Here is a 15,768-nt window from a genome sequence, read left to right as displayed (position 1 = left end):
CAGGAAGAGGGTGAGTGTACAGTCGGACTGGGACGGAAGCATCGGGGCACACTGACTACAGCGCATTGGTTTTTGGGTGGATAAGACCATGACTTGTCCCAACAGAGGAACAGTGACGTATCAAAGCTTCACCTGAACCTGACTCCCAAGCAGAAAACAAACAACCAGAAGGACATTTAAAGGCAAACGCTCATCAGTCGAACTGTCAACGACGCCAGTTGCCTGTTTTGGGTGGGCCTTCGAGGGATCCACCCTTCTTTCCTCCACCTCCTCATCTTCCTCCCCTCCTCTCTCTTTTTCTGCCCTTCTCCCCGCCGCTTCGGTCCATCCTCAGAAGCCCCCTCCTCAGCTCTGCACCCCTCCCTCAGCGGTGTCCCGTCGCCCTGGGTGAGCGGGCAGGGGGGTGGCCCACGGTACCCCCCGACACCTGGGCGCCACCGAGCCGCCAACGACTGGTGAGGCGGCGGCAGGGTCAGCGCTGGGAAGATGGCCGCTCTCGCCAGCTCCCTTATTCGCCAGCGCAGGGAGGTCAAGGACCCCCAGGCAAACCGGCAGATCGCCAGCAAGCGCAAACCCTGCCCCAAGAGCAACAAGTCGCTCTGCCAGAAGCAAATCCTCATATTAATATCCAAGGTTCGACTATGTGGCAGTCGAGGGAGAAAAATGGAGAAAAGACCAGGTGAGTTCCCACAGGCCTTCCTGTTAAAATCTCACGCTTTCCAGTTTCTCCCTTCCTTCCTGCACCCTCCTCATCTTCTCTTCTTCTTTGCTCCGTTTTCTGCCTGCACTGGATAACTGGATTTTGATGGTTGACTTGCCAGACTACAGATTAATCCTCAACTGTAAAGCCTCAATACAGAACATCCACAGCTTGTAATTTCTCGTTCAGGACTTAATCTGAATCTGGGAAACATCCCAGTCCATCTTCCTGGTAGCTGCACACAACATGTCCTGTATTTGTGGTGGTACAGGAAATAGACAGAGTAAATTCCATCTTAATACGCACAGATCTGTACCACGGACCAGAGGCAGGACCCTATCCCGTGCTGTGACTGAGGTGATGACTTTGTCGAGGTGCATGTCAACACATCTACACACACAAGCCGGTAATCTGTAAGCACACAACGAACTTGCCTCATACATACGGTGATTTACCGTGATATAAAAATGTCAAGAGGCGCCTCATTTGTGATTCTGGGAGCCATTACTCTCCCTGTGCTTCCCTCAAGGCAAGTGGAACACAGTGCGGCCTAATTCATCTTGTGTGTTTGCATGTTAAATGTAATTGCAAAATTATTCATTGAAGCTAAATGAGACAATGACACTTGATTTGCCTGGCTGTGTGTGTCTGTGCTGCATATGGTGATGGTTTTTGACATTATGAGCCAAAGATAAATTGAATATTGAATCTTTTGTCCTGTTGATTTTGTACAATAATATGGTTCTTAAGAGCTTCTGTGGACTTAATGAAACCATTTGGCTCCATTTGGAAATACTTATCTATATTTAGATATGGATAGGCAGGAGACTGAGCAGTACGAACACACACACACACACATAAACACACACACTGAGTTGACTAAAGGTCCATGAACAAAATGTACTTTGGTACCAAGGTTTGTTGGAAATGATTTGAATAATAACATATAATTGGTTTTTTTTTTGGGGGGGGGGGGTTGGACGCTTTTTTTCAGGAATCATTTTTTCTTAAAGTTAATTAGGCTTTGTTTGATTTGAGATTTTTTTTTAATATCACATTGCAATTTTTTTTGTTTTGTCTAGTTTTTTTGCTTTTTATGAAGTCATAAAGTCTTTTGTTTTTAGTTTTGGAAGTCATATTGTCTACTTATTTTTAAGGTGTCATGGGACACATTATACTAATTTGTATGTCCCCTGACTGAGCTTGTCCTTACCTCACCACTGTGCTCCTTTTCCCATATCTGCCTTTCTGTACTTCCACATACAGTACAGTCTATCTGTGTCCTTTCAACCCTGTGCGAGTATGTTTGTGTGTGTGTGTGTGTATGTGTGTTCTGTGATATTTATTGCCTCGGTGTGCCAAGTTCATCGTGATAATTACGTGGGGAACCTCTAACGTGGGAAGCAGCATCTGCCATAGAGGCGGCTGCTCTCTATATTGTAATTATGGTTGTAAAATATGTTGGACAGGTCGTGGCAGTGCCAGCTCTTTGGGAAAAGGCCACATGTGCCACATGCCCATTGTTTGAAGCCATTTTCATCCTAATGGCTTCAGTGCTTCTCACACTCTTATGGATTTATTGTGGTAATCATGGGGACATGACGTGGAGGCTTTGGTTAGAGACACATTGCCACCTTCACCATTTCAGGCAGTGACCATTACAGGGGTCTGTGTTAAGTCCTGTGTGTGGCAGTGTGCGTCTTCATCATTCTCTCAAGGAGTTGGTGCATTTGCGTAAGTGTGTGTTCAGCATATGGAGGACACACAGCTGACCCCTGGCCGTGTGTGTGTGTGTATGCTGGAGCTGGTGTATGTGATTGTGTATACTCATCATGTGTGAGTTTCTTCCTCCCTCTCTGAGCTACAGCCTGAGGCCACAGTTGACCCCTGGCCAGGAATAAACTACTAGAATATTCCTGAGCCTCCACCTCCTCCTCTTCTTCCTCCTCCTCTTCCTCCTCCTGGCAGGACTTCAGAGTGGCCTGCTTATAGCTTGCCTTCACTTTGCCTCCAGCTGGCCTCCATTGTTTCTACTGGCATCATTTGGCTTCTATTGGCTTATTCTGCATCCCGTGGCTAACAGGCTCTTGCGTTGACTTGTATTTTGGTTGGTTCCCATTGTTTTCTAATGGCGTCCATTGTCTTCCATTGGCTTCCTTTTGGCTCTGGTTACCTATTTGTTGACTTCTGTTGACTTTTGGTTCCTCTTGAAAATATAAACAGGGAAGATAAAATTTCAGGAACTGCCCGAGACTTTCAAATTAAAATTCCACCAAGCTTTCACTATAAACCTCACATGACATTGATTAAACTCCTAAAAACTCACCTTTGTTCCTCAAAATCACATATTTAGAAGGTTTTTCCTCCTGATCATGATCTTGATCTTCATGATCTTTGAACATGTAAATTAGCCACCTCTCAGGTGCTTCCCTACAGCTCTGACGCTGCTTATCAAGCACACTAACTTCTACATGTTTTCTGTTTTACTAGCTACTACACAACAGCAAGTGGTAATATAAGAGTAATCCAGGCATCCATGTTGGAACTGGAAACCGACTTGTACAGGGTCGCCTACAAGTCGATGTATCAGAATGGTAATGTATAAAATGTATTGCTTTCTACAATGTTAGAAGCAGCGTAACAGTAATAGATAACATGAGCTTTTGGCTTGACTACCTTATGAAACAGCTAATAATGTGTTACTAATGTTAGGTTAACCGTGATCCCTGTCACTACATGATTTGAGTCGCAAATGCACCATTTTACGACAGTAGCTGACTGCAGCTAACACTAACACATGGTAACACATAGTAAAACCCCAGTCATCATCGGACGGTGCCAAATAACAGCTGTACTGACAAGGTGGGAGACGTGAGAGCAGTATTTTCCCTATGAAAAATCCATAAACTCCAGACTGTGGGAAAGTGGCCCATGCTTTCATATACTGTAATTCAGTGCAGTTACAAAATCTTGAAATGTGGTGAGATTGTTTCATTGGCTATACTCCAGCATCTGCTTATTCACATGAAACCTACTGTACTTTGCTTTATACACTACAACACACAACGATTTGCTGACTTGTGAAATACATTCTAAACAATAAGTAGATCTCCAATGTGCGACTCACATTGTGTAGTGTCTCAGGTCATGTAGTGACAGTCCCGATTGCAAGCTCTGACCTAGCTACCTTAGCTAATTTAGCTAACTTAGCTTGCAAAATACCAACAGTCAGCTACACCTGGCTTCCCCTCTGATGCCCCTCGTTTCGCTGTAGCACGAGGGGTACAGGCACGCTATGGTGAAACGATATGGAAACCGTCATTGGTCACTACAGTTGCAAGTTGGAAATACCATTATCTGACATGATATAGATAGAAGGGGTCTTTAAAGCATCAGAACTTGTTACAGCCTTACAATTCCTAATGCAAAATGAGCAACACATTTGTCAGTATTTGTCATTATTACGTTTGCATCTAGCTTGAATGTCAAATGACATCCAAGACAACATGTGCAGGTACGGCCAAGTCAGTAAGTCAGGGGGCAGAGAAACACTCACCAGCACCAAACAATATGGTCACACTCATGGAAAGTTTCACCAGAAAACCGATAGAGAACTGGCAGCTTTCTAGGTCAGTGGTGTAACATCAAACAAGCACCAGTTGTAATATAACGTCTCTTTGTGGTTTTATTGTTTTTCCATTTTCCATTAAAATCATAATCAGGAGCAAGTAGCTGCGTCATTGGGGCTGATCATGTCACATACCTCTATTGAGAGTACCCTAAACTGTCACCATCATGTACCAACTTTACTCTTTTAATTCTTAAATATCAGTAGTAGATTCTACTTGTCTCTACTGAATGCAACTATTATCTGTTTGCATTGGCTTCTGCAAGCCCAATTTGAAATAACTTAAAAGACTGAGGATGTTTCCTTCCAGCTTTACCAGTTTTTTTGGAATAAAAAATAAAAACAGTGCAGAGGACAGAAGTCTGCGTTACCTGGTTGGAGTTCTACAAAAAGGCAAACGATGAAACACCTGAATGAATTGGACTCACTGAGTTAGTGGATGGGGAAAAAGGCACTCTTTTTTTTTAATTTGCTTTCATTGTAGGATGCTTGAAAGTCAACAACATCTTGATGAAACCATTGCTATTGTAAAATGTCTGAATTAGCTATTATAACATAGATAATCTGATGATTCAATCTTTTCAGTAAATGTAGAAATTATCCTCTTGGAAAACAGGGAAATCATGTTAAGCTTCGTCAATAAGAATCAAAACCTTGACCTAAACCCGTGTGAGCTCACACAGAGTCCTGTGACTCAGATTTTAAAAACCCGGTCACTCTATTTGCAGACCAGTATGTTGTGACACTTTCCACAGATAAACTAATGGCACCTCAAATACACAGTGTGTCCGTGTATTTGTGTGTATTTGTGTGTGTGCCTGTGTGTGTGTGTGTGTGTGTGTGTGTGTGTGTGTGTGTGTGTAGATGTTATCATGCAACAGCACTGTCTGCGGGTGTGTGAGTGCATTGTAACCGGATAGTTCAGGTTCCCTTTGTACTGTTGAAGGCCATTTGAGGCTATTGTGGCAGAGGGGGGAGTAGTATTAAAGAACCAGTTTGCGTTTGTGTGTGTGTGTGAGAGAGAGAAAGAGAGAGAGAGAGAAAGAGTGTGTGTGTCCTCAAACATTTGCTGTGTACCTGCTTCCAAGTGATGGGGAGGGGGCAACGTGTGTCTGTGTGTCCCGGCCTGACCCAAATACATTCCCCTCTTATGTCCTTTCTTACACTGTCATCCCCCATCTCTCCCCACTCTGTCACCCCCCTCACCTTTATATACACACACACACACACACCCACACACACCCTCTAACCCTCACCTAACCCATACTAATGATGCCCCAGCACTACAGCCCACTCAGCTTATAACAAGGTCAGCTCGCCCTGCACAAACGCACACCCACACTCGCAAGCACACCAGCCTTTCGCAGACACACACGTTCAAGTGCAGATATACACAAACACGTCTGTGTGTCATCATGAATACGCACACTTACACAAATACAAACAGAAAAACACACCCACGCACATTCACACACCATACACACAAACAAATGATGGGATTTCATGATAATCTAGGTAGGGAGTGTGGGAGAGAGATAATTTTGCTCCGGCCTTGTGTGTTTTTGTGTGTGATGTGTGTGTGTATGGGGCTGATATGATCTAATGAGGATGTTAAGCCGCCTATTGGATATCAAAGCAAAACCAAAATAGCTTGTGTTGTCCTCTGACTGCCTGCTGGAGCTGCTGTGGAAGCCCTCCTCTCTTCTGTTAACAGGATAGAATAACACTTGGAGTTGTTACTGCAGCATGGGGGCCAAGTGTTCATCCAGCTACCGCAAATTGGTGTGTCTGTACGTGTGTTTGTGTGTGTGTGCGCGTGCGTGCGTGCGCACTGTAGAGGGGGAAAATATGTGCGCGTTTGTGTCGGAGACAAACGACAAATGACAGTGTGACAGTAGTCAGCGCACGCACCTCGGCCAGACTCTGAGGTTGTGTGTGTAAGTGAGAGAGTGTGTGTGTGCGTGCGTGTGTGTGTGTGTGCGCGTGTGTGTGTGCTTGTGTGTGTGTGTGTGTGTGTGTGTGTGTGTGTGTGTGTGTGCGCGCATGTGCGAGGCTCATTGTTGTGCTGTGATTCATCAGGCCACATCAGCTCCTCTCATTAACACACACTGATTTATCAATAATGTGCGGCAGCATTTGGAGAGCACACATTGAACTGGGGCGATTTACTGCCTCATAGACCGGACAGGCCACACCAGGGAGGACTATATTTCTCTCCCTCTGTCTCTCTCTCTGTCTGTCTCTCTCTCTCTCTCTCTGTCTCTCTCTCTCTTTTTATCAGCTTTCTCCCTTTTCTACTCCTGCGTCTCAGTCCGTCCAGTGACTGGCTTTCTCCTCATCTCTATCTCACCTCCCTTTCTCCCACAGCTTTGATCACCCTGTCCCCTTGCCACACTTATCTTCTCAAGGACATCTGGCTTTCTTATAACTGTCTCTCCCTCTCTCTCTCTCTCCCTCTCCCCCTCTGTGTCTGCCTGTCTCTCTTCACTCGCTGTATTTTCCCCCTGTGTCTAATCATCTTGTCTTTGGGCCAGTCACTTAGTCACTGGATGCTACAATGGCAGAGATACTGTAGGTATTGTGCTGCCATGTTGCGTAACCGCCGTTCTATTGTTAAAGGATCAGGAGCTAGCATTATGCCCGTCTAATGTATGGTACTATAATCTCTGTTTTGAATTTTGGTTATTGTTGTTCTTCCCTTTTAGTGTGTATATGAGATGGAAGACGTAGGTTTGGTTGAGGAAACAGTGGAATCTGAAATGTTGTTACCTTCTCCTAAATTGAACGTAAGATTAAATGCAACTTTGCTGCCTCGTCTTTTAATTGTTCTGTTCTTACATATTGTTGCTACTTTTGACTTGAGACCGAACTTTGCTGCAGACGAAACATACTCAATATTTTCTGCATTTTTTTATCCATCTGCATGTCCACATTTTTCTTTTTCTTCCTTGCCCCCATAGTGGATTTGCTCAGAGTAATCCTTCCTTTCTCCTTGTTGTCAACATTTTCGAGGACTTTTTGTTGTCAGTGGACAGAAACTGAATCGGGGGTTCCCTGTTTTCATTCAGGAGAATCACCCATATTGAGACATTACGGTGTGAGCATAGTAGACCAATCAAAACTTGAGTGATTAATAACACTGCAGTGTCTGCAAAGTTTAATACAGCAATACTTTCCATGTTACAGATTTTTGCCATTTTTGTAACTTCCGGGCAAAAAAGTCACACATTACTGTTTCTATTTTCATCACTCAAACAGGAAAAATCTAAAACCACATTCATCTTTAATACAAATGAGTACAAGGAAAAAAACTGAGTGAAAAAAAAATTCTATTAAATCCATTAAAATTAGCATTTTGCACTATCCAATTATTTTTTGACAGACCTAAGGCTCAGAATGCCCCATCAGTGTGATTTGTTTATCATGTGATCACGTCCTAACTAGAACCACTTACATGCCAACTGACGACAGCGTAACATATTCTGAAAATAACAATATAGGGTATGCCTAGCTGAGGGATAATGTAGTGACTGTACCATGAGCCTGTAGATGAAAGCAGTGAAAATAAAGCAGAATGAGCCTGGAGTTCAGAGTTAAAAGACGCTGCCGCCTTTGAAACAGTGCAGTGAAGATGCAGAAATGAACAGCTGTACAGTAAAACACAGTAAATTAACCTGCTGCAAGCCAGTGGGCATTTGAAATTGCTTCATTACATGGTTGTTTCCGAAAGGATGCTCATGAAAGGATTTTTACAGTACGCTCGGCCACCTCTGACTCTGATCCTGTACTGGCCCTTTAGTGTGTCAGCTGTTCTGTAGCGTCCGCAGATATCATTTGATCACACAACACCACTGAGAGGGTTTCTCCCTCCTTTTTTTTTTTTTTTTAACAAAATGGAAACAGCGTTGGCTGATATCCCAATGGAAATAACCTTTGCCACAAGAAGTACTTCACTATTCTCAAGTGGTAACAGATAAGCAAACCTTCAGGGATAGATTGGACCCATCTATCACCTAAAAGAAATATGGCCACGTGCCGTGCACTGCGTGCATTACTGGCCGCCGATGGCCTCTGTTGTTTTGTAACAGGTTCTGCCCTCTGTCTCTGCCAGTGCGGCAGATGTTGTGTATGAAATGGTGCCCGGAATAAATGATTTGGAGATGCTAACATTTGGCCTGCGTGATGATCAATGTGGGCTTTCAGTGCCGCCCCTCCCAACCAATTGATTTATGGAGCCGACCACCATTTGTTTTGCCGCGGAGCTTTTTTGGATGGGCATCAATCATCATTATCAGACAAAATAGAATATTTCTGGTGGACGTGCCTCTGTGTGTGTGTGTGACTGTGTGTGTGTGTTTTCTGTTGTACTTCAGTGTGAGCTAAAAGTTTGCTTGTGAAGAAGCCTCTGAAGTATGTGTGAGTGTGAGTTGGTGAGGACGGGTTGGGTTTATGAAGGCTGCAGTGCCCTGGTAGGAATGAGGTGAGCTGCTTGGACTCAGTGTGGCACATTCTTGGCACGGCACGGCACAGCACGGCTCTGAGAACACCAAAGTGTAATGAGAGCAGGGCAGTGAGGCCAAAGGGTTTCAGATCTAGAAACTTTGCTCTTCAAATGACCTCCAGCTGAGATTACGACACACGCTCACACACACACACACACAAACACAAACACACAGTCACACACACAAACACACACACACAAACACACAGTCACACACACTTACAGTGAAGCATGCATGCAAATATGCTTATATATGTATGCATTTATCTACACCAGCACTCAACATCTTATTTTGCATCAGACGATTTCCACTCTGCTGGGATTCACTGTCTTCAGAGCCCAAGTAACAAACGACCGGCGAGCGTCGAGTCAGCATCTTGCACCCCCCTCCCCACCCCACCCCCCACCCATCCACCAACCAAACCTTGCCTTCCTCAATGTCACAAATCCCCACAGAAAGAGTGCGCTGTCCCTTTAATCAATGCCTATTGTTAAAATCACAATATTAACATGCTGAGGACAGTAAAGCCTGCATTAGCATTTTATATGCAATCAATTTGTCGCATGGTTTGTGTGGACGTGTGTCACATGGAGATGCCAGCACATACACACACGTAAACAGACGCACAACTAGGGGAAAACACAGACAGCATGAAAGCCTCCGGCTATACCCCGAACAAGACATAGACATGCACAACAACACAAACACACTCACACACATCACCCTAAACACTTCAAACCTGCTGTCGAGTGATGCACGAGAATAAAGCGGCCGTATGGGAGAAGTCTGTGTGCGCATGCTTTCCTGCTTGCGTCGGTATCTGATTATGTGTTAATTTACTTTGATCACATAGACTGTGGCACCCAAGGGTGGTGTAGAATTTACTGACAGGTGTTCTGGACCAACAGCTCAGCACACTGCGGCAGTGCCTCGGCCCTCAGAATTCATCTGTTCCTGGAAAGATCAAATGTGTCTTTCTGTGCAGCGCAGAAATATTTATTACGTGAACTTTAAAATGTGATTAAGTGAATATTACTTCACTTATGAAGAAGAGTGATAGAGAAAGACAAAATATCACAGTTATTTGTCCGAAAGTCAGAAACTCCCCAAATTTTCAAGTCTCTACGGCCTCAGTAATATGCAAATTCTTTAGCCTTCAGTATGTAGAATAATTGAAGATCATTAGCTGCTGGCAGCGGTAAAACTGGATGGTTGGTTAGTTTTAATGAGCATAAACCGACCAGACTTGTTTAGTGGCCTCACTGAAATACACCTCATGTATTTATCAGACAAAGAAGTTTTTAAGCTAATTGTGATTTTGCTTTCAAAAATTACAAATAGTACGACCGTTAGGGAAATAAAAGATTCTTTTAAAGGCTCTTTCAGAAAAATTACAAGGAAATGTTTTCACATATGCTCCATAGGTTTATTATTGGGGCCGTTGATTGCACAGTCTCTGTGTAAAAAGCCAATGGTTCCGATGCTGTGAGCACCACAAATGAAATTCCATTCTTACCCAGTATATTGTGATAGGGTTTCCTCAGCCTTGGTTTTACAAATATGCATGGCTAGATACATGGGAACATGCAATTTTTTATCATTGGTGTAAACTTTCCCTTTAAATTAAAATGCATTTCATCATATTTAGAATATAGAAACTGTTTGAAATCTCTGTCATTGACAGAAAAAAATTTTGAGTATCAATCAAAAGCAAACATTTCATCATAAAATGACATTTCATGTAATATTCTGAATTTGTTACATGGCATTAGATTTCACAGCTCTCGCATTAAAAGTTTACTGTGGAACAATAGCACACGAACAGAATAATCTGATCCGCTATAGTTCAGCATGTCTCTTAGATTTATACGTGAAGTTAAGGTTACTTGTCATGGGGAGTTTTATTTAGCCTGTAAAAAAACGAGGTTTAATGTCCTGTGGTTCTGGAAAGAGCTAAAGTCAGGAAATAACCCTGACAATGTCATCAGGGTCAGAGATCACAAATTTACAAGAGAAACCCTGTATATCAAACTGGGTATAGAGTTTTAAGGCAGAGAGGGTCCATCAAAAGATGGCTATAGAGTTGTATTATGGGAAATGTAGGATCAAGCATTTTGAGCCATACTAAGGACTAAAAGTGAAGACGCTTTGGCCTCTGATGGTTCACTTTTTACCATTTGTTTTAATGTGGAAGCACGATACTGAATCTCAATCAATACTAAACACTTTGTTTATGTCAAAATGATTATAGTGTAGCAGTTAAAGTAGCAGCTGAAACCAGTATTCAGCCCTAATCATGGTGTGCCATCTAATTTTTTTTTTTTGTTATGAGTCGTTTGCTCTATTAGTCTATCTCTTGTCTTTGTCATCACCTCTCTGCCATTTCTTCCATCTCTCTGTCCTCCACTTGTGCTCATCCACAGCCCTTAAACATGCATGCTGCATTTACTGCGCTTTAAGTGCTGTTACCCAGTCAGAACATGAATAACACTGAATAATGTAACTTGCGTGCATCTGTAGATAGACAGCGAAAGGCGAGAGTTCCCACCATATAGAAACAGTCCATTATGTTGTACTGTATAGAGACGGAGCAGGCATTCACGTAACGTACATGCACACAATCTGTGTAAACAAATGCAGACGCCAACAATTTCTCTCGTTTTGAAAAGAAATGTGGCAAATCACACCGACTGGCATGCGGCTTACATTTGCAGCCGCTCACTTTCTCACACTGGCTGCACACACACACACACACACACACACACACACACACACACACACAGAGGGATGATAAAAGGGGACGTGGTGCACAGAGGGCTGTGATCTATACAGTATCAACCCCTCCAGGCACAGTGTGAGCCTTCAAACGCACACGTGTAGATGTTGACTCGAGACCTACAGCTCATACATGTTTTCTTTGTGTCAGGATTTGGCATGTGGTTGGTCCCTTTGAAAAAAAATATACAACATACAAGTCAGATACATTGTAAATTCCCAAGTGTGTTTGTGTGTGTGTGCAGGGCACCTTGCTGATTGCAGCACCCTGTCTACCTGTGTGTTGTTCCTCTGTGGTACACAAGCACAGGTGCGTGACGCGTCCTTCACTTTAATGTGCTATCAATCTGTAAAGCTGGAGACACGCCAGAGCACAGCTTCCCCAGTCCCCTACACACACACACACACACACACACACACACAAAAAGCCATCCACATGCATACATCCAAATACTTCTAGAAATGCCTGCTGTACTCTCAGAAGAGATTTGGCGTGCAGATGATCGAGGTGCCTTTAAAACTGGGGCTTTACCTCCACCATTAAATTATCCATCATGCAATTAGACTCCCATTCTGCAGAGAGGGAGGGAGAGGCAGATGGAGACAGACAGCGATAGAAAGCACTCGCAGCCATTCATTAGGTCTAGCACTAAGTCTTAACATCTTATTAGTCAAGTGAGATATGTAATTTCTTTTTATTTTGTCTTCAAAACTTTTTTACTGAATAATTTTGCATAAACCAAGTGATTGTATCATGGAATAATAACTCAGTTCAGTGACATCAAGATAAAAATTAATGTTTGTACCTAAAAAAAAATGTGAAATTATCTTTACCCTGATTGTTTTGGGCTCATCCTAGGAATTAGACCAAATGACTGACAATTATTTTTACAGTTAAATCTCTACTAATAAAACATGTTATATTAACAGTATATTAGATAACTATATTTAATTTGAAAGTGGTTGGTTGTTGTGATCAAACGACTCACAGTTCCCCTCATTCTGAGCATTTTTAGCATCTTTAGGCTCATTGTTTTGGTTTTGTGGCCCAGAACGTTTGATTCAATCTCACCACTCCATCTACGCAGCTCCCAGATGTTTGCAGCTGCTTCCTTACCCAGCACCAAATGGCAAACAAAGCTAAAGAGAAAGCTGAAGAGCCAGATATTTCACCTGAGGGGTTTAAGGACACAAAAGACAGAGCTAAAAGAAGAATGAATATGCGCTGATGTTCATCAGGTGGCAAGAAATGTGATTCCACTGCATTGTCCTGTATGCCAACACGTTCACCATAACAACTTTATTTAAGTTGTAACTTTAAGTTGCTAAAATGTCAAGTTTGCTCTGTTGGTCAGGAGCGGACGAAGAAATTCAGCAGGTTTAAAGTTATGATTCTTCAGTCTTTGTTGACCTTGTGACCCCTGTGGTCACTGGGAGTAATGTCACTATGTTTTACTGCAACAATACAGGTCCCAGAATTTAGTTCTAGACCTGTTTCCAAAAAAGTCCTAAATATCTGTGGGCTGAGGGGATTCATCATCACATTGTTCTACTCTGACAACAGCTGTTGTCTTCCATATTACAAATGATGAAATTTGCATGATGTACTATATTGAGAGAAAATGCAGTGAATGGCTTTTAAAAGCAGAATATTGGCCATATGGGAAAACGTTATGGATTATAACTGTAAGTGTTTATTACCAAATAATCTGTGGCCTGTATGCCCTGTATGTATTTAAGATAATTTTCTCCATGAGTTCATGTTGTATGTTTTTACTTGCTGCACAGCAGTTGACAGATATTCAAAGAGAGACGGAGGTCTCACTAAATCCTACTTATCCTCAAGATGAAAGTCCTGTAGGTTGGTGGGGAGTCAGTTGAAATAATTTTCATCCATTTACGTCAAATTAGAAAAGCTCACGGTTTCATGCTGGATATGTGAATCACATCAGCACCAGACAGCTAAAGGGCAGAAGAGAGACAGAGAGAGGGGAGGGAGCACTGCTTGAAATCTTTGCAAGTTGAGACGTTGTAAGCCCCTTAAGGTCGTTGGGCCATGAAGGACAGCCATTCACAGATATTTATCATCATTATTTTTAAACCATTTCAGTTTTATTAGACGTTTTGAAGTGGTAAGTGACAGGGTAGAGCGGCGGCCGGGTGCTGACATTCACAAAGGTCACAAGATAGATTCAAACCCACGATGCCGTCTACCACAATGACTAATATCTATAGAACATCTATCGCTCGCCCCTTTAATTCATGTTCAGTGAATAAGTAGATATATTAACATATGTATTCATGTTCAGTGTGTTTCATGTAATCCATCTAAGGACATGCTGAGATGGAGGTCAGAAGCATTAAATCCTTATAATGAAACCATATGATATAACTTATTCAAGTCAGTTCTCATCACAAATTCATGTCACATTTTCAAATCAAGGCTAACTATTTCAGCGTCACAGAAGATCAGATTTTATACTAAAGAGACTACTCACATCATGTACATATAGTACAGTATATCAGAGTGAAACACACTCCTATGACCTCCTGTAATCTGACATAAACAACAGGAATAAAATGTTCATAGCACAAATTGATGGCGTTCTGTAGAAGGTGGCGCTCAGATCCTTCCTAGAAGAGGGAGGTGGACGGATGACGATGAGATGACAGACGTGAGAAGAGAGACGTGGAGCTGCTCAGTGGATGAAATTGGATGTGACAGAGAACAAGCAGGATTCAGAGAGCTGAACCACAATTAGACAGGTCTGTCGCAGATTCGTACATGCTAACGTGTTTGAATTGTGCGACTCTCGTGCACGTTCATGACTGATCCTCCTGGAAAAGCTCTCTCCTCCAAACCCAGCTGTCCCCCAGCTGTGGGCCAAGTCTATCTCCTCTCATCAGGCAGTGGTCGGCCTCTGCCAGGGCCTCGGCTGCTTGTTCCCCGGGACACGGACTCTGTGGCAGGACGCCATCTTAGCACCGTGGCAGAGAGAGTGAGTGAGTGACTTGAGCCCATCATTCTGGGGCTATGTCCACACTACAACTTTTTAGTCGACCTCTTAAAATACAGATTTTTGGAAGCGCTGCTGGACCCGTTTTAGGGTGAAAACTGAGACCTTTTGGAAACGATGACAAAGAACACCCATGGTTACTCCCTGATTGGCTCTTGACTAAGCAACGTGGATGACATATTACAGGTGTTACTGACCTTGTCGTCTTTGCCAGCAGCTGCTGTGCTGTTAAATTCTGCATTTTAACGCCACAGCTGTCTTTGCTGTTCCTCCTTCTTAGTATTTTGTGCAACTACTCAACTGCAGAGTAGACAATCTGCTTCCTGTTTACACCGTCTCACGCATGCCCAGTGTATGTGAATGGTCATGTATGTATGTGTTAGTTTGTATGGAGATCTTCTCTGATAAGGACCTATACAGTTGTCGGGATGGAGATCGTTTATTGTCTTTTAAAATGCAGTTTTAAATAGAAAACATGCTAGTGTGGACGCAGCTTGTATGCAACAATAGTTTTCACTGTGGCTTCTATGTGTAGCTTCTACAATATATAGGGTTATCATTATTCTATGATCAACTCCCGAGCTCTACAGGCAAAACGGCAGTAGAGTAGGGGGTTTATTCAGCCAAACGTGTGCAAGTAAATAACATATTATACAACTTATTTCAGTGTTTTCCTGTGTCGCAGGAGGAGGCGTCTTACAGCACGGTGGGACATTTCTTTATGCTACCGCTGTAACCACCACAAACATGCATTTATATTTATCACACACTATCGGCACAGCAGCAGTCCATCTGTGAGGAAAGTTCATCACCATTTGTCGTTTCCATTCAGAGCTTAAACATCATGATTTGCATTAAAAAAAGAACACACACACATCCAAACTTACACAAATATTTGCCGTTTTTCTGAGTCACCACAAGAACAATAAGTGTGAAAAAAAAGAAACCGATGATTTTTTATTAAAACAGTTTTCTGTGTGTGTGTATATATGTATGTAAATAATTCACATAGCACTTTTCTAAAGAAATGTGTGTGTAGTGAAGTGAAGCATCCACCCCCTCTGTCTCTCTCTCTCTAGGACTAAAAGTGAATTGGGAGATGGTGTGATTAGAGCAGACAAGGACAGACTGAAGTCTGACCTCTAG

At 42.8% G+C, this 15,768-nt stretch overlaps 1 protein-coding gene across 1 annotated transcript in view; it reads left to right on the top strand.

The window, feature by feature from the left end:
• Positions 1-486: 486 nt before the first annotated feature.
• The window catches only part of fgf11 (fibroblast growth factor 11), an 85,081-nt gene continuing 69,799 nt past the window's right edge, over positions 487-15,768 (top strand). Inside the window, exon 1 of the mRNA XM_022752272.1 lies at positions 487-679. Within this exon, the coding sequence (XP_022607993.1) occupies positions 487-679 (193 nt within the window). The remainder of the gene's footprint in view (positions 680-15,768) is intronic.

This window comes from Seriola dumerili, unplaced genomic scaffold (assembly GCF_002260705.1).
Source record: "Seriola dumerili isolate Sdu_G_001 unplaced genomic scaffold, Sdu_1.0 BDQW01000167.1, whole genome shotgun sequence".
Classification (NCBI taxonomy): Eukaryota; Metazoa; Chordata; class Actinopteri; order Carangiformes; family Carangidae; genus Seriola; species Seriola dumerili.
Note: the sequence above shows the minus strand (reverse complement) of the source record. Positions and strands in the feature narration are given on the sequence as shown.